Raw genomic sequence first — 18283 nt, 5'->3', positions numbered from 1 at the left:
TGCTACTTCTTTCTTGCCAGATGCATAGTATACACTCTTCAAATATCAAAAAGATCAGAAATAGCTCACTTGGGTTTGAGATAGAACACAGATTCCTCCAATTTCTCCATTTTCTGAATTGCTTTCTCCAGACCATGAGGCAGATCATAATTGTCACCTTCTCCAATCTCAAACTGCAACTCCCGCCTGTCAAACATGCGATCTCCATATCTGCCTTCAAATTGGACTGGTCACAAAAAACAAAACAAGCCAGAGACAAATCAGAAGATACCTGCATAGTGAGCGGCAGGTAGCACAGGTAATACAGGGAATGACAAATTCTCCATCTAAATAGTTGTCTTCCTTGAAAGTAGCTACCCAAGCAAGTATTAGCAACTGGAAGCACTGGCTAAAGCCAGCAACCCCCCCCCCTTTTTTTTTAATTCAAGTTTTCTTTTCACTCCAACAACAAATGCCAGAACTACTTCCCCTCTTGTTTCTCAGAAAATGAAAATACATTATTAGACTTATCTAGCTTTTTTGGTCAAGTGAGCACCTGAGCAGACTCAGAATCTCTGAAGAGCACAAGTTCAATCCCTGCTGGAAAATTTAAACCTCTCCAGGAACAAGAGAATGAAAGGCTACTCTAGCCTGGCTCCTAAGTTACTTAGTAAGGGAAAGAGAAGCCAGGTATTCCTCTCTCTCAAGACAGAGTTGTGGGTGGTAAAAAGGTTCTGCCCTCCCACGTGGTTAGCCCAGTTACTATTCATGTAACTGACTTACTCTCTACAAGTGCACCCTCATTGGGCTTGGAGTAGCCTTCCCCTTTCTTACGGATTCTTCGGATTATGCCACCGTCTTCATCATCAGTGAGGTCCTCCCCCTTAAACTCAAACAGCTCTATCTGCAGAGAGAAGAAAACACCTGCATTTATTCGCATCAATTCAATAACTCACGGAATTCATTCTCCAGAGATCTTTAGAACTGTAACTGTTTAGGCAGGCACTATCTTAGGCATGATGATCCAAGGTTCTGTAAGATATTAGATAGCTAAGGCTATGCAGCTACTGTATTAAGTTGATACTAGATGGAAACATGATGAAATATCTTAGATTATATTCAGACCTTTAGAGATGGAGGATGCTGGAGAACAAAGCCCTGAAAACTATAAATTAGAGAAGATCTTTAATGGAAAGGACTGTGTGAGCCTAGCCTCTGAATAAAGCTTAAATGACCCACAATGCTTAAAGACTACTATGGAGAAAATTGTCCCTTTCTCCTACAGGCTTTAATAGCATTTTTGCTCATGTCTGCATGCAGGATTCCTCCTCCCCCCCCCGGCCAAGGAAAATGTCTTTTGAACATATGAAAAATACAGCAGAAAGCCAGAAAGGATTTGCTTACACCTGCCAATCAGTGCTAATGCATTGATCATCAGCCTTCACATGCTGTCAGGCTAGAGTCTAGTATGAGCAGAATCATCAGTAGTGCCATGGTATCCAAGAGGCAAAAAAAGGTCTAAGTAACGCATGGAGAAAAGGAGGAGGAAAATTAAATACAAATGAGATCCTTCCCTTAATGCTTGATCATACCCTTCCACCTGCAGTCAAACTCAAATCAACTTCAAAGGGCTCAGAATTGAGCCCAAACTGATTTCTAATGCTTGTCCTGCAATATTAAAGCAAATTCAAAAACATCATTTCTGCTCAGATTTCAGCTCTTCCCTACTCATTTCTTCAACCTCTTACTCTTGTGCTAGAGGACAATAGTTTCAAAACTTCTGTGTCATTCCTGCTTGCATATCTCAATACAATTACTGTTCTCATTTTAAGCCTGTTGTATTTTCCCCTCTAGTTTGACCTTTGTGTATTGTGGGATCACTTCAGAAAAAAAATCATCTCCAAAACAAAGAAGAAACCAAGATGACTAAAATTAGTTGCTAACAAAGAAATGTAAATAAGGTACTTTACAATAAAAAAGGGAGATCTGGCCCACCTTTAATCTAAAATTGTTGCTGCAACAAATTGTTTAGAATTTGTAAGAGCTGATGTTAATGTAAAAGAGATGACTATCCAGCCTGAAACTTCACATGCTCTTCAAAGTCTTTAGTGCAAATCATAGTTTGAAATGGGAGTACAGGACAAGATGGAAAAACTGTCCAGTCACAAAAGAGAAACTTGTCATTACTGCTATGAAATTAAGAAAACTAAAAACAAGTTTTGCTATCATATGTTTGAGTAAGACAATGGTAAAAAGAGCACAAGAGATCAAGCCATTATAATCAGCATTGTTTAGACTAAGTACATTGTTTAAAAAAAAAAAAAGCTCAAGGTTACTGCTGTGGAGGTTCATGACAGTGGACTTACAGATACCTGGAATACAAAAGGAATTGGATATTCATCACAACAAGTCCCACTTTGTATTTTGATGAATATCTAATCCCAAATAATATTCGGACTGAAACAAGCTAAGTCACCTCAGGACAGCTACTTCTCATTTTGCACAAGTTACCTAGAAAGAAGGCTTTTCACCTCAACCGAAAGGTGATTCATGTTGGAATTTTCAGCCCACAAAGCTAAATAGGTGGTTTACTGAACTGTTAGCTTATAATGCTACAGAGTGGGCCAATTTAATCCAAGACTGCATCAGATAAGCTCAGTACTTCTCAGCAGTACTCGGAAGAAAAATCCCTTGTTGCAATTGTACTTCTATTTAATCAAAAGGTTAGGTACCATCTACTGTTGAAGAAAAACTAAGTAGCCATCCTGTGTGCTACTGACTAAGCCCTTATGAATGCTTTATTATGCAGCCATGCAGTCAAGGTAGAAAGTCTGAGCTTTTAGACAGCATGCATGGACAGCAGAGTGAGCAGAAGGAGAACAAGAGCTGTTTTTATCTCCCCTTTCAATCTGGTCCTGTGTTACACTTAGTATCACTTACCTTGGTGTAAAGCACACAGAACTGTGCATTCCAGCATGTGTGTAGCTCAATCAAATACAAATGAACTGTGACTATCTTTAGGTTTATAAGAAACCCTGTTTTTAAGATGAGGTTCACAAGTCATTATTCTCGAACCATTAACTGCACAAATAATATTAATTTTGGCATACCTGAAATGAGCAAGTGCTCATCCTTTGGGGGCCTGGCATACTACTTTCTGGCAGTATTTTTTGAATCCTTCCACAAAAAAATACATCTCTAATGCTATTACCCACAAGTTCATGGAAAAATGAAATAAAAATACAAGTATCCAACACTGATTACTTTACCCTTAATAGATATTCATCATTTCCATTTAGAATTAAATTGGCTTCCGATCCCTACTCCAAGAACTGTTTTCACCTTCCTCAGTTTTTGGATAAAACAATCTCAGAGCAATCAAACAGAACTCAAGAACCCTCATGCCCCCAGAGTAAGCACCTTAAAAGTATGAGTCTATTCCACTGGTTAAGTGCTTAAAACAAACAAACAAAAAACCCCATACTTTAAAAGTCCATCCTCCTCCTCTTGAGCCCAATTAATTTTGAAGCATTTCTTGGAAAATGGAATAGTTTCAAAAATGAGAAAAATATATCCTCCCAGAACACTGTACAGGCTGTTTGTCAGGGCATGCTCCAGGAGAGCTTTGGTATTATTCTCTAACTATGAGAAATCAAACACAGGTCTCAGCATTCTGAGAAACTACTCTACTGAAGCAATACAGAAGAGAACTGCTATTTCCACCACCCTTGGCAGAGAAGGCACCTGACATGGTTTCTTGAAAAGTAACCTCCCCAGTAGAGGACAGAATTTAAGAAACACTCATCCTAACCAGCTCCATGCTTATTAAGATACTAAGATGATACTTGGAGTTCACCTCTGAGGAGATGAACTCTTCATGTGAATTGTAAAACTAGTGTTACCCAGACACCAAACTCAAGACTGCTGGATCTGTCTCATGGTCAAGTATATTCAAATGAGCTTGTGACAGTAAGATTGATCAATGAAGCCTGGAGCCACAGAAAGACTTTGGTCTTCACCACACAACCTGAATCTGAACAACTGTTTTTTATGGCGTTTCAAGGATTCCTAAAATGTTCTGGTCTTATAGAAAACAGACTTCATACTTTCATGGCTGTTCAAATATATAGATTTTAGCAGTTTACACAGCCTAGTTATCTTTTTTTCCTGAGCAGCTCATAAAAGATTGTGTTAATGTTACAAAAAAAAAAAACCAAACAAAACAAAAAAATGAAAAAAATGCTCACCAACCCACCCACACATACATATATATGAAAAATACAAGACTGAGGACACTAATTGCCTTTTCTATTGTTGAAAAAAAGTTTAACATAAGTATGGTTATTTTGAGTCTTGCAAAATGAAAACAGAATAAAAAATTTTTGTTTTTTTTCAACTACTTCACAACCTTAGCCTGAGAGTCTTCCATTGAAAGTTTTCAGCCAGTTGGTAAAAAATACAAAGCCTTGGGAATCCACAGGCTCCCCTTGTAAGGCATCCATAAAAACAGAAGAAAAACAAGCCTATGAGCAGACAGTTGTATTTACTCATGTGTTAAGTGAAATCATGATATACAGCTCTCCACCTCTGTTGAAAAATATTTAACAACCTGCCTTTTACACCTTTTTTCAACCTTCATTTTCCTATATGGAATCATTTTTTTAATTGTCAGATCAAACCTAAGAGAGAAACATTCAAATATTTTAAAAACTCCAGAATAAGGGAACCCCAAACCTTCCAAATCACCAGTACATCTCTGTTTTGCACCCCCTTCCTTAGTGGATCATATTTTCTTTCTTTTTTTTTTTTTTTTTTACAGAAGACAACAATACGGCGACCAACGAGACCGAAACTCAGACCCAAAACGTAACACTCCTGTTTAAAAGCACACTGAGACCTTCTGTAATGTAGGATCCCTAGCTGCAGAATGTAGGATCTACTGTAAAACAAGACATGTATATCTCATCATGCTGTCCAATACCAACTTGTATTGCCAGATTTTAGCATTAGCAGATTTACAACCACAAGTTGCAATGCCACTCCACACTTCTTAAACCTCATTAGAACTTATACACCTATTAATGGCCACTGTCACAGACAACACGGGGAAGGACGAACCTTTGGCCTGACCCAGTACAGTTGTTGTAATTGTTTGCTCCTCCAGCCTCTTGCTCCAAAAATACAAGATTGACTACCTGGGATAACAGGCTAACGTTCATATCCAGCTGTGACATGATGATCCTGAATTCTGAGACACAAGAATTATTCTGTACTGATTTCATTAAAAGGAACTGTTCAGCTACAGTCTTTCTAAATAATGAAATAATAGGTTAACTATGTGTTGCACAGCACATTACATCACACATTTTCTACAGTAAGACACTTTTGTTGTAACTGTTTTTGAAGTGTACAGTTTTAGTGACTGTCTCCCACTCACCTCAAAAATCAGTGTAGCATTGGGAGGTATCTTTGGGGGGCTCCCAGCAGAGCCATAGGCGTATTCTGGCTTACATGTAATCCGACAGATTTCTCCAGCCTTCATAGTTGCCACGGCAATGTCCCATGCTTTGATCACCTCACCTATGCAAGTCAGATTTCAATCGCATGATTGTTAGGCACATATGAAAGTGATCATCAGCTGTGAATCTTGGCATCATCACTTTTAGCATACAAAACTTAAGAATCTGCCAGACAGAGCAAAAGTACTGAAGGACTTGATCGCACTCACTCTTGTTTGCATATATCAGTTTAAATTCTAATCAAATTACAAAGCTACTTGAGGATCCAAATCTGAAATTTCTTAAAATTTCTTCATTTTGAATGTAATGATTCTTTTCCTCCCCCTATAGAGAATACAAGCCATTTGAACACAGACCATATCTGAAGTGTCTGGCACAATCTCAAGTGCTAGAAAATAACAATAAACTCTTCAAAGAAGAAGGTCTTAGGGTGATAGATTGCCTGCTTATATTTTGAAAATAATCCAAAACAACAGTCTTTTCTCTCTGTACTTTATCAGTTGGCAAAGACCAGCATGAGTGGTAACTAAAAGTTACATACACTTGTAACAGAAGGGGACAGGAAAGGGGAAGACATATTCCTTGTAAAGCCAAAAGTGAACAGAAGCTGGAACCTAAAGTAACAAAATTCTCTCTCTCACTCAAGCTCTCCTACTTGCTGCTCCTTTCAACTCCATCAAGTAGCCCATGTATTAACCTTGTATTAATTGGTATCCCTCATATCACCCAATTTCAGTACACTACAGAATTTATCCCCCAAATAGAAAAGGCACCAGGTGGATAACTGTCAGGGGGAATCAAGAAACTGAATAGTAAGATTTGTCACACTAAGGATGCTTTTTGCATCCAAAAAAATAAGGCTTTTGATAATGAAGAGGTGTACTTTGATACCCAGATTTGGATTAACTTGAAAGTTTAGGGAAAGAGGGAATAGATTTCCCCATTCTTCAACTGCAGTTGACAGTTGCCCAAGTACACCGTCTCAGTAATTGGTCACAGTTAAGCATACTTAAACGAGACTTTTGCCAAAAAAGGATCAAAAAATGCACATGCTGGCTATTTAACTAACTTTTATCATTACATTTCAGGGTGAATTCCCATGAAGGTGAGTTTGCTTCCCTTGGGGTCATTTGTCTGAAGTCCTCCAAATTCTTCACAAACCTCATGAAGTGGTTATGCATATATTTTTTCCAATTCAGAAAGTTCTCAAAGCAGTTCTGATTGGGCCATTCTAAGAGAAAAAACCTTACATTTTGAGAACAAGTTAAAATAGCAACTTTAACATACAAAGGAGCCACACATGCAGGGAATCCTCATCTCAGCATCATTAAGACTAGTCAACATCAAACATTACCTTTCCCCAAGTCAAATGAAAACTTGTCTCTCCTGTCCAGACTGGAGTCAAATTTTGTGCCATCAAGAAGCCATCCTGTATAATGGACAGTCACTTTATCACCTATCATTGGAGACTCTGTCCTACTGCCTTCTCTCTTGATAACCTGAGAAAAAGAGTAAGTGACACTAAGATGATGAAAACTAAGTTCGCCAACTGGACATTAATTCCATTTATTTAGGTGTACACATTATCATCTTCAGTTGATATGAGATTTGCAGGTTAACTGGAAATATATTACAGATTAGTAGTGTTGCAAATGCATGGACACTCAAGACAGCTCTGCTGTGATATGAGAACTTGAATGGCCACAGTTGGCACTAGCTTAGAGATCTCCGCATCCATAGTTAACAATGTCACTTATCCTTCCCCAGCAAATTTTAGATGTTTGTGAAATGTAGATAAAGCCATAGGCAAGTTTTTTTACTTTATCTGCTTATGGTACTTTCCTTACCAACACTGTATCATTACCCCAAATTTCCATGTTCTACGCAAAGCATTTTAACAACAAAAATGTACCAGTTCCTTGTTAGAATAGATGTTGCATGCAAGGAATTTGAGATTCTTGAAGGTTACTCTATAGTTTAACAAAGATAACAGTTTCACCCCAACACAGGTTAGTTCTATCAGCTAACACAGTAACAATCAGGAACTGAGCTCAGAGGGTTGTGATCAGCAGCACAGAGTCCAGTTGTAGGCCTGTAGCTAGCGGTGTCCCCCAGGGGTCAGTCCTGGGTCCAGTCTTGTTCAACTTCTTCATCAATGACCTGGCTGAAGGGACAGAGTGCACCCTCAGCAAGTTTGCTGACGATACAAAACTGGGAGGAGTGGCCAATACACCAGAGGGCTGTGCTGCCATTCAGAGAGACCTGGACAGGCTGGAGAGGTGGGCGGAGAGGAACCTCATGAAGTTCAACAAAGGCAATTGCAGGGTCCTGCACCGAGGGGGGGAATAAGGCCCTGCAGCAGGACAGGCTGGGGGCTGAGCTGCTGGAAAGCAGCTCTGCAGAGAAGGACCTGGGAGTGCTGCTGGACACCAAGTTAAGCACGAGGCAGCAATGCGCCCTTGTGGCCAAGAAGGCCAATGGTATCCTGGGGGGTGGTGTGGGGGGAGGGGGGTGCCTCAGGAAGAGTGTTGTCAGCAGGTGGAGGGAGGTGAGCCTCCCCCTCTACTCAGCCCTGCTGAGGCCACATGTGGAGTACTGCATCCAGTTCTGGGCTCCCCAGTACAAGAGGGATGTGGCACTACTGGAGCAAGTCCAGCGAAGGGCTACAAAGATGATTAGGGGACTGGAGCATCTCTCTTATGAGGAAAGGCTGAGAGAGCTGGGCCTGTTTAGCCTGGAAAAAAGAAGGCTGAGAGGAGATCTTATTAACATGTACAAGTATCTGAAGGGAAGGTGTCAAGAGGATGGAGCCAGACTCTTTTCAGTGGTGCCCAGCAACAGAACGCGAGGCAACAGGCACAAACTGAAACACAGACAGTTCCATCTGAACATGAGGAGAAACTTCTTCACTGCGAGGGTGACAGAGCACTGGAAGAGGTTGCCCAGAGAGGTTGTGGAGTCTCCTTCTCTGAAGATATTCAAAACTCGCCTGGACGCGATCCTGTGCAACGTGTTCTAGGTGACCCTGCTTGAGCAGGGGTGTTGGACTAGATGATCTCCAGAGGTCCCTTCCAACCTCAGTGATTCTGTAACTGTAATACTAATTTCGGCACCCCACAACTATAACATGGATTGTCAGCACCCCTATTTCACATATAAAACTGCAAGGATTTGACATTCTTTTCAAGAGGTGCTACCGGTTAGTGAACAAAACCAGCATCAACTAAGTCTACACTGTACAAAAAGCAAGTTCATCCAACCTCTCTGGTATTCATTTAAAATGTATATAGAGAAAAATGCCCACTTCTCTCATGCAACATGGATACGAGGCCTTGCCAATAACAGGACTTATAAAGTTCAAGTTCTGTTTTTCTCCAATACTGACTGAAACCACCTGGCTCCTAGCCAAAGTTTGGCATTACTTTAGCTAGGCAAAAGGGAATTAATGGGGGAACTTACTTGCTTACATCTATGCATATCTGGAAAACATCATATTCCTCCATGCTTTTATACTGATTGCAGGTTTGCACTGAAGGTGCAAGCCCCCTTGGGACTCTCACTCCCAAATTGCAACTTCCTGCAACCAATCACTACCAGAATCTCCTGTTTTGTGCCACCCCCCAACTATGATAGTGAAATTCTAGGACCCTCAGCCTGAAACAGAGGCAAATGTGAACAGCTTCTGTCAGAAGCTGTCTTAATAGAAGCTGTCAGTAGCTTATGTCTTGACAAGCTGAAAGTATCTCAGTAGAGGCAGAAGAGAAGTTACATCTGCTCAGTTACCTACAGACAGAAGGCTCAATGTAAGGAGGGATGCCTTATCTAACTACACCACCCCCTCATCCTGCATAACCTGAATGCTACAGCAGTTCTTAATGCTACAGAACTAAGACAATTTATTAATTTTTTTTTCCCATGGAAGACAATTCGAGCAACTGTAACTGAAAGAGATAAGTAAACAGACACATTTGAAAATAATGGGAATCTGGTAACCAATTTGAACTATATGATGCTTTAAATAGAGAAGGGAAAAAAAGGACTGAAATTGTTAGGAGAGACTAGTAGTTTTAAGACAGCCAACTTGGAATCATTTTGAAGTAACTGCATTTAATGAGAATTTACTAAGCTCTTTCAAATGCCAGGTTCTTCAAGTGTCATATTAAGTTAGACAACATTAAAGTCATGAATATCTCATTTTCAGTATTTATATAATGTTATTCTTTCACATTTTATTTGTTTTGGAGAGGAATCAAGTTTCTTTTTTTCATATACTCAGTATTTTCAATAGGGTAACCCACTTCCCTTTCAAATGCAGAATCCTGCCTTTTCTGTTCATATTGGGATTGCAAACTCATTTCTATTTCTGAACTTAAATGCTTACATTAGAAATGATGCAAGTACATTCAACACCACCGGGTAAAAACCTCTGGACACTATCCTGATATGAAACTGATGAACGAATCAGAACTTTCCAGGAATCAGTGAAATGATACCAGTACAAGATTGGTGTAGACTAGTTGAGAGTTAGACCCTTGGTTTCTGTAGGTGTATTCTGCATTTCTACATCACTACAAAAATAAAACCCCTAAAGGCACACTGGATTAACTTCATGACCTCTACATTCTTTTATACCTCTTCAGTTCAAAGTTACACCTTTCCTCAGTTCTCTTGCCAGTGTTTTCCTTTTTTATTACCTGGTTCTCCCCTATCATCAAAAGGTAGTACATGCAATAAGAAAACAGGCATTATAACATTGCATTTTACAATGTTCAGGGAGCTGAGATGACAGACCAGCAGGCAGCTTTGTGGGCAGCCACGTATGTGACAACTTTAACTTGATACTGTGCTGTATATGAAACCTAGAAACCCTCACCAAAATACGCTAGCAGAAACATGGGTAAAGTAGGGTACAGGAACCAGGTACACATCTTCAGTCTGGTCCCAAAAATCTTTCCTGAAAGTAGAAGCAGTGCCCTGAAGACAAGTCTTGCTAAAGCCAGAATTTTGTTTTTACCGCCCTGCTGCTTTTCTTCTTTGAAGGGGAAAAGGGGAGGGGGAAGGGGAAAAGGGGAGGGGGAAGGGGAAAAGGGGAGGGGGAAGGGGAAAAGGGGAGGGGGAAGGGGAAAAGGGGAGGGGGAAGGGGAAAAGCTTCTAGTGATTGTTTAACATTAAAATTTCTAGAGAGACTGAAGAAGCTTCTACAGATTGGGAAATAGGAAATTTTAGAGAAAAGAGGAAGTTAATGTAACTCCCCCCTTATTCATATGAATTCTGCCGCTTCTATTAACTGTCTTGCAAGTACAGAAGAAAGAAGCCAGGCTACTGGCATGCTGAATATACAGCAGAAACTGTGACCACAACTAGCTCTGCAGTCCATGCTACTAACAGCCTCACTTGTAGCTTGCTAATAGCTAATTTTTCCCATGAAATGGAACAAAAGGCAGCCTTTCTGGCTCTTGCCACAGAGATGGAGACTACATTTACTTCAGGACCAAGTGAAAAGGCACTATCTAACGTTTAAGAAATTGCTCCCACCAAGATGGAGAGCCTCTTTTTCAGATTCTTAAGGTCAGGTTCGAAGAGCACCATTACTTTATACCAATTACGGATGAATACAAAATATACATTATACTTTTCCATTTTTATTTTTTTTAAACGTCCCTGTCCCCAAGAACACATGCTGTAAGAAAAAAAAAAAACAACCAACACTCCCCCAAACAAGCGAGCAGTGGGGACAGAAGCACACTCTGGGAGAACTGCAAAGGCACACAACTTTCTGATCGCCCCCTCGCCCACACGCGCGTCGTGCAGCAACCTAAAGGCATCGAGCAGCGTCTCCTCCTCGCAATCCGTTTTAACCTTCCCAGCTGGAGGCTGAAAGCCCGGTTCGCCGCGAGCAGAGTATCTCCTTTCCGGTAAGGGGGGGGCGCCCGCTGGCCGGTCCGAGGAGTCCCCCCCGCCGCAGCCGCGCAAGCCCACGCGCACGTGGCTGCGCGCGCAAGGCGGAGCGCCGTCCCGCCCGCTGCCCCGGGGCGGCGTGGCTAATATTTAACTGCAAGGTCCGCACGAGTCTACCGGGCGGCGGGTAGCCAGGTAACAGCTGTGCCCTTAGGGGAGGAAGGGGAGAAAGGAAGGAAGGGGGGAAAAAAAGGGATCACGCAGCCCGACAAGCGCCGGGGCGGCGGGCAGGGGGAAAGCGCGCGCTCTCAGGGGTCCCCGGGGTGCCGCGCCAGGCCGGCACCTCACGCCTTGTCCACGAAACCCTCCCGCCGGCCCCGCAAGCCAGAGCCGAGAACGGTGCCGAGCAGCCGCCGGGTTACCTTGAGAACGCCCTCATCCCGTTTAGGGGTGATGTCCACCCCCTCCAGAGGGGCCCCGTCCGCCTTCATCTCCTCCGCCGTCATCCCGCCTGCCTCTGCCACCGCTGCGGAGGTGTGGGGGGGTCGACGCGGGGTCCGCAGCGGCCTCGGCCCTCGTCCGCTGGCTGCGACTGCGCGCGGCTGCCGCGCGCGACTCCCGCGCTGGCCGGCTCGCGCCCTGGCTGTGGCGGCGGCGCGCGGACAGCGGGCAGGCGCGCGCCTCCTACGTTTCTACCTCCACCGCAGCGCTGGCCCAGAGCTCGATGCGGAAGGGGAGGAGACAGGGGAGGGGAGGAGGGGCCAAGAAGTTTCTAGAGAGGTAACGAGAGGATTTAAAAAGCCTGAGCGCGCAAGGGGTTGAGGAGAAAGTACGCATTACGCGGCCAAGGGGGAGGGGAAGAGTCGCCTAGTGGGCGGGCGCGTTGTCATCAGCGCACAGCAAATCTTTTTTCTGCTATATATTTTAGATTTATGTGAAAGCACAAATAAGTACAAAGCAAAGTGCCTTCTCAGAAGCGGTAGTGGGGGTAGCTTGCACATCTCTTGGCTTGCCGGGCTGGGGAATCTCGTTGGAAAACTATATGCTTAAAACTGAGTCAGGAAAGGTGGAAGCAGGCTTAGTGTGCTTCTGACACAAGTTCTGTGGCTAAGAATTACCTTTGAGTTGTAAAACGTTTGTATGGGGGTAAGTCCTGCCACTGGTTTTGTGCATTGACCCACTGCCAGACTGATGGCATTGTTGTGGATTTGCATTCATTAAAAAAGAAACCCGCTTTGAAAATGAAGATTTTTAGTACAAGTGTAGTGGAATTAGCAGGCCAGATTCTGCCGCTTATTTGTATCAGCACAAAGGTTATGGTGCTGCGTGCTACCTTCAGCCAAAGTATCTGCAACTTGCAATGATGTAGTATCAGACCAGGATCCTGTCTGGCAATTTTGACATAAATTAGTAAATCAAAAGCTAAGGTTTTACAACGTTAAACTTTCTACTGCAAACCATTAATGCCGGGTTCCCTGGACTACCGTGTGCAACTCTGCGTGCTTCCCGCTCCGCGCGGTCCGTGAGAGTTGTGAGGTTGCTGGCATGCTCCCGACCCTTCCTGAACTTTCTTTTCCTCCTTCGTTCTCTCACTTTCTCGAGGCGCCCTGGGCGGTGGTTGGGGGCGGGCGCTGCCCCCAAAAGCTCTCTTCCTGCCCCAGAGCGGCCCCTGCTGTCTGCGCGCGGCGCACATCGGCAGCGGCGGCGGCGCTGCCCCCAACCGCGGCCGCCCGCCGGGCCGAGAGGGGTGCTTTGCGGCGGCCCGACCCCAGTTAGAGCTGGCTTTGAGTGAGAACGCCCGTATGGCGTACATGGGCCCCAGAGCCGAGGAAAAGACAGCTGCGTATTTTGCGCTTTCTGCTTTAGCTTTCTCAACATGATGTTTGACCCTTCGATGGCAAAAGCCAGTGCTGAGGGTAGAAGGGAAGAGGCTTGCAGAGTGATGCTCGGTACTTCCAGAGTTGGTTTTCCAGTCCCCACTGCCACCTCATGGCATTGGTCCGTGCAGTTCAGACCCCCCCCCCATTAGTTTGGAAGGGATGCCTGGGAAGGCTGCAGGGGAGTGGGCAGCAGTGTGTGCAGTTGGTCTGTGAGCAGGCAGGCTGTGTTTGTCCTGGCTCTGCAAGGAGCCAGGAGTTGCTCTGTGCCAATATAAAACTGCATGTGTGCACAGTACACAAAGACTTCAGCACCCTTAGCCTGGCTCTGCCAGTGGTAAAGGAAAACAGTGGAAAGAGCCTAAATAAAGAGCAAAATCATCAGGTTTCCCCTCTAAAAAAGCGTGCCTTTCAGCCCCAAAATAAACATGCTTTGGTGCAGTTTCAATCTGAGGAGTAAGTGGGGGTGAGGGTAAGAGAGAAAGACAAGACTGGTTTCTGGGTGCATTTGGTCTAGAAATTTCTAGCCGCACTCAACTCTCAGTTTCCCATGGATGAGTTATTTAGATTGCAGATTAAATCTGTGGGAGGTGCAAAGCTGTTTCTGTGCATGCTAACCTAGATCTTGACACTCTGGGGAGCACAGAGAAGCATCAAATCGGGTTCAGGTCCAGCAAGTCTAGCAGGTCTTATTAGCTGAGGTACAGCAAAATCATGGAGATTCTTCCTCTGTCCCCTGACTGATGAGTCTATACTGTACTGGGTTTGTAGTCTCAGGTCAGCACTAACACACAAGTTCTCTGCACTGCCAAGTCATCGGGTCCCTGACCTCTCTTTTTACCTAGATTTTCTTATATCATGCTCTATGCTGATTTAAAATTTTTTGCTGTATGCAAAGAGGTTTGAGTCTCCCGTCTTTTAAGCCTCTTTTCAAATGTCCTTTAAGGTTTGTTTATATTACCGTGGCATTGGAAAAGACCCTGAGTCATATGAGAGACCTTTTTCAGAAGATATACAGTTGAGGTATCTGATAGTTTTGAAAGTAAAGACAGTAACTACGCAAGGGAGGGGAATTCAAAAATAAGGTTTCAGAGCTTGAGAGGCATGATTAACAGTGATGAAAATTAAAGTTTTGGCAATAGATTCCATGCAGACTGAAAGACAAGTAAGATGAACATCCAGAATAGCAGAGAGTAGCCTGGGCAATCAAATGTCACCAGAACAACTAGTTGCAGCAAGACTCTGGAACAGCCTCCCAACAGGTCAAGCCTAGCTAATGTTGGTTTACAACTTGCTACATTTATGAATAGATTTGTGTAAAGATTTGCCAGAGATTGTAGGGTTTGGACAAAAAGCCATGAAAAGATAGGCATAGTATGACACAGCTGGGCTGTAGCCTGTTGGAAAATATGATTTAAAAAATCAAGGATAGCTTGTAATACTTCTGCTTGTTGCATAAAATATAATGATGCATAATAAGGAGGAAACAGTTGAATCTGTTTGATTTGCACACTTTTTTGTTGCTCTCAGTGGTATGACCCTTGAAGTACAAAGCAGAGCACAAGCTTTCTTCAGGGGAACCCTACACTGTTATTGTATGTAATACCCATGTTAGACCACTCAGGGTATCAGCCGCTGCCCTCCAGCCAAGTTACACCCTAACTGCTCTTCATTCATAGGGCTCTGAAAAGCCCAGAGCCTGAGAAGCTTCCACTGCAGCTTCACCGAGGTGTCCTGATATACCTGCTTTCCTTACTCCTGGCAGTATCTAACACAACAAGCCCCGTGTTGTCTTTTTAGTTCAGGAGAAGAGATGAAGTCAGTGTTCCTCCTTACCCTTTACTGCATTACTACAGACTATAGCAGGTTGGCATGACCCCCAATCGAAAAGCATTAGACACAGGCCTCTCATGTTCCTTTTCAAATATAAACAGTGGTGTTACGCTCATCCCTCACTTTAAAACCCAGCAAAATTCAAAGAGAAATGATCTGAGCTGTTACATAACAGGCATGCAAATGAGGCCCAACCCTTCCAATGTGCAGGAATGGAAGGGCTCTGGATCTGCAGTTCTCAGTGATTTCAAAGCTGCTCTTCCAATTGTTCATCAACAGATGTCAACACTTTTTGAAAAGTACAGGCCATAGGACTTGCATTTATATAAGTTCTCTTCTTTTTTATTTTCTGGTAAAATTATTATTTTTTCTCCTGTGCTTCTACACATAACTACTTTCTGTTTAGCATTATCTGTGAATTCCATTTATGCGATAGGTGCTGCCCTTTTTTAGATCACAGATACAGATTAAAAAGGCTAAATTTAGCACTTTCTTGTGTAGATATTTCTTCTGATTCAGTATATCTGTCTCTACTGATCATAGCCTATGAGCCTATTTTTAGTTCAAAGTATATTTGAATTAAGATTTTGATTACCATTCCAAACCAAATGCAAAGTTATTTTATCCAAACAAATATCATCAGCTGCTTTCATTTTGTTCTTTCCTTTTGAGGTTTTATCTTTAAAAAGCAATTAAGATTGCTGGGCAGATGTATGTTTACACACTCAGGTTTCTATTTCTTTGCATGGTAGCCAGTGAGTATACCCTAATGGATGCATGCTAACCTCACCAGAAAGGATGGGCAATTCCTGGTTCTTTCATTAAAACACAGCAGTATTTTACTAAGCTTGGAAATTGTAGTGTTTTGTGATCTACTGCTGTAAAGTGCCATAGGAAACTACTGTCAGTAATTACAAATAGGTGATTGCCTGGTTGATTCTGATGTGTTCATACTAAAAATGGTACTGCATTTGTTTTTAATCAGTTTTCTAGTAACTCCAGCACAGTAACTGTAAAAAAAAAAAAAAAGTGAATTGCTTTCTTGACTTAAAATGTCTTTGATAATCTGGTTCTGTCAATTTGTATGGATTAAATTTTTTCCCTACCTGACTTTTATCAACAGCCACCTTTGGAAGGTATACACTATTGGAGGTTTTTGTGATGTTTTTCTTGGTGAATCCAGCTTTTAATTGTTGCTTTAGACTCATTATTAATTTTACAACTTCACCTACTTTTTCTCTGGCTCTTAGTTTCCCCGTGATGTATTTATCTTTGTTTCTTTGATATTGTTAAGTAACATAAGAGGGATTTCTTTATTGTTTTTTTCCTAATTTATCTTTCCCATGCAAGCTTCTGTTAATTCTGTTTGTTCTTTATTGCTTGGTTGCTTCCAGCTTCTTCATCTCCAATAGTCTATTGGAGCAGTTTTGATAAGCTCTTTGGGAAAGGCTGTTGCCCGAGTTTAGGTATTGTATTCTTGTTTGTGTTCTGTCTGTTGCACTTGAACTGTAGTGCTTTTTCTCTTCATCTTTGTTGCACATTGGTTGGTCTTTAAGTTTCATGGCTTACTGCTGTAGCCTACCCCGCTGGTGGCTTCATGGTGTTTATGCTTTCACAGGTGTTGAAGGGGGATGGAGAAGCATGTGAACACAACTGGAACGTGCAGTCCAGAAAGTCATTGTTCCCATCTTCAGGAAAGCACAGGTTTGAGCCCATTCTCAAGTATCACCAGTTACTCTGAATGATGTTCATATGTGAGCACACATTGAGTGTAGGCTGAGATCAAGTTCCAGACCCACTGGCAGGGAAAAGCCTGAGCACATAACTGCCCTAACATCAGGCCAGGCTATCACCTGTGTGCTTAAGCCAACTCTTGAGCCCACTTACTCTTGCTGTATAGACATGGATTTTCTTTATATGAATCTGAAATAGAACTTTCAAGTGCACTTTCAGTTGTTGCGTGTTAAATTCGCACTCACACTACTCAGCATACTAAGCATATGTGACTCAGTTTTACAGTGAGTTAGTGAGTCTTCCCTTGCTAACAAGGGCATTGTCACACTGAACTCAGATGATCTTGCTGAGAAGAAAGAAATAAGTCTTCACCGTGTATTATATATGCCATCAAATTTCCTAAGCACTTCAAATTATAAGTTCTAGGGTTTTCAGGTTTTTTTTGATTGCATTGACATAAATGCATCCTTATTTCCTGTGTCTTCTTGCCTTCAGGTTATCTTTTAGGTTGTGCACTTGCAGATCACTGTTTCCATACAGATGCTGGGGCCTGCCTGCCATGTGACACCAGCAGTCCTACAGTGCTTATGAGGACAGAAGTCTCCAAGTTTTATTGGTCACCCTCCTGTGTTTCCCTCCCAGCCTAGTGAGAATGAATGATGTAGACTGTCTGTGGAGGGAAGGATTTTTGAAGCAGCTAATATTAGCATTTTTAGTTTCATTTTGGAATAGCAGGAAATAGTTGTCAGTGAATAATTATTTTAAGATCGGGCTGGGTGAATGTCTGGGGGGAGCTTTGAGGACCAATTTCACATGAGCAGAGCAGGATTATGATATTTTTCTATTCTGGATTCGAAATTACAGTCATGCAACAGAACATGGAATGTTAAAACTGTAGCTTTGCGTGCTTGCCCAGCATGCTCAAGGGCACATCTCAAGCCTTGAAATTCAAGTTGTAAGTTAGCTACTTTTGGATAAAAGGCATTTAAGGCATTTTTGGAGTTCAGCATCATTTAATTTCTCCGTGTAGGCCTTGGACTGCTGAGACGGGATTCATCTAATTGGAAGGGATTACATCAGAGCTAATTGTCCTGAGCTCCCGTTGTAATTAGGAGAGATCCAGGCAGTGGAGTGTAGGAAGTGATCCATGTCACCCTAAAGAAGAGGTTTAAAAAGTAGGCCAGAGAGATTGCTCCCTCCAATGGCTTGTTTCTTTTCACTGATAATAAACGGAGCCCACAGAGACTAGCTGAGCTCTAAACATCAGCATTCTAAAAGGCCACATCCCCCATCTGCTTTGCAAGTCCCTCAGTGATCCCCAAATAGTTTTGCCTGCCTAGGAGAACTTTTTTTGGAGAATCCACTCGGGCCTTCTCACTCTGCCCCAGACTATGGGTTAGCTGTTAGTCTATCTAATCTCTTTCTGCTCAGTTTCTTAATTAA

At 42.6% G+C, this 18283-nt stretch overlaps 1 protein-coding gene and 1 long non-coding RNA gene across 12 annotated transcripts in view; one reads left to right on the top strand and one right to left on the bottom strand.

Moving 5' to 3' along the window:
* FKBP4 (FK506 binding protein 4) overlaps positions 1–12000 on the bottom strand; it is a 36433-nt gene extending 24433 nt beyond the window's left edge. For all 11 annotated transcript variants that reach the window (XR_003255804.1, XM_026079954.1, XM_026079955.1 and 8 more), the window contains exons 1-5: positions 11819–12000; positions 6853–6997; positions 5417–5559; positions 763–883; positions 70–226 (exon numbers count right to left, since the gene is read on the bottom strand). Coding sequence is in view for 10 of the 11 variants with exons in the window: in XM_026079954.1 (XP_025935739.1) it covers positions 70–226; positions 763–883; positions 5417–5559; positions 6853–6997; positions 11819–11902 (650 nt within the window). In the remaining variant the exon portion in view is untranslated. The remainder of the gene's footprint in view (positions 1–69; positions 227–762; positions 884–5416; positions 5560–6852; positions 6998–11818) is intronic.
* Positions 12001–12138: 138 nt separating this feature from the next.
* Positions 12139–18283, top strand: LOC112972857. Its single transcript, XR_003255805.1, has 3 exons — positions 12139–12542; positions 16725–16810; positions 17336–18283. It is a non-coding gene; the product is annotated as an uncharacterized LOC112972857 (long non-coding RNA).

The sequence above is a fragment of the Apteryx rowi genome, unplaced genomic scaffold (assembly GCF_003343035.1).
Source record: "Apteryx rowi isolate R43461 unplaced genomic scaffold, aptRow1 scaffold_506, whole genome shotgun sequence".
Lineage (NCBI taxonomy): Eukaryota > Metazoa > Chordata > Aves > Apterygiformes > Apterygidae > Apteryx > Apteryx rowi.
Note: the sequence above shows the minus strand (reverse complement) of the source record. Positions and strands in the feature narration are given on the sequence as shown.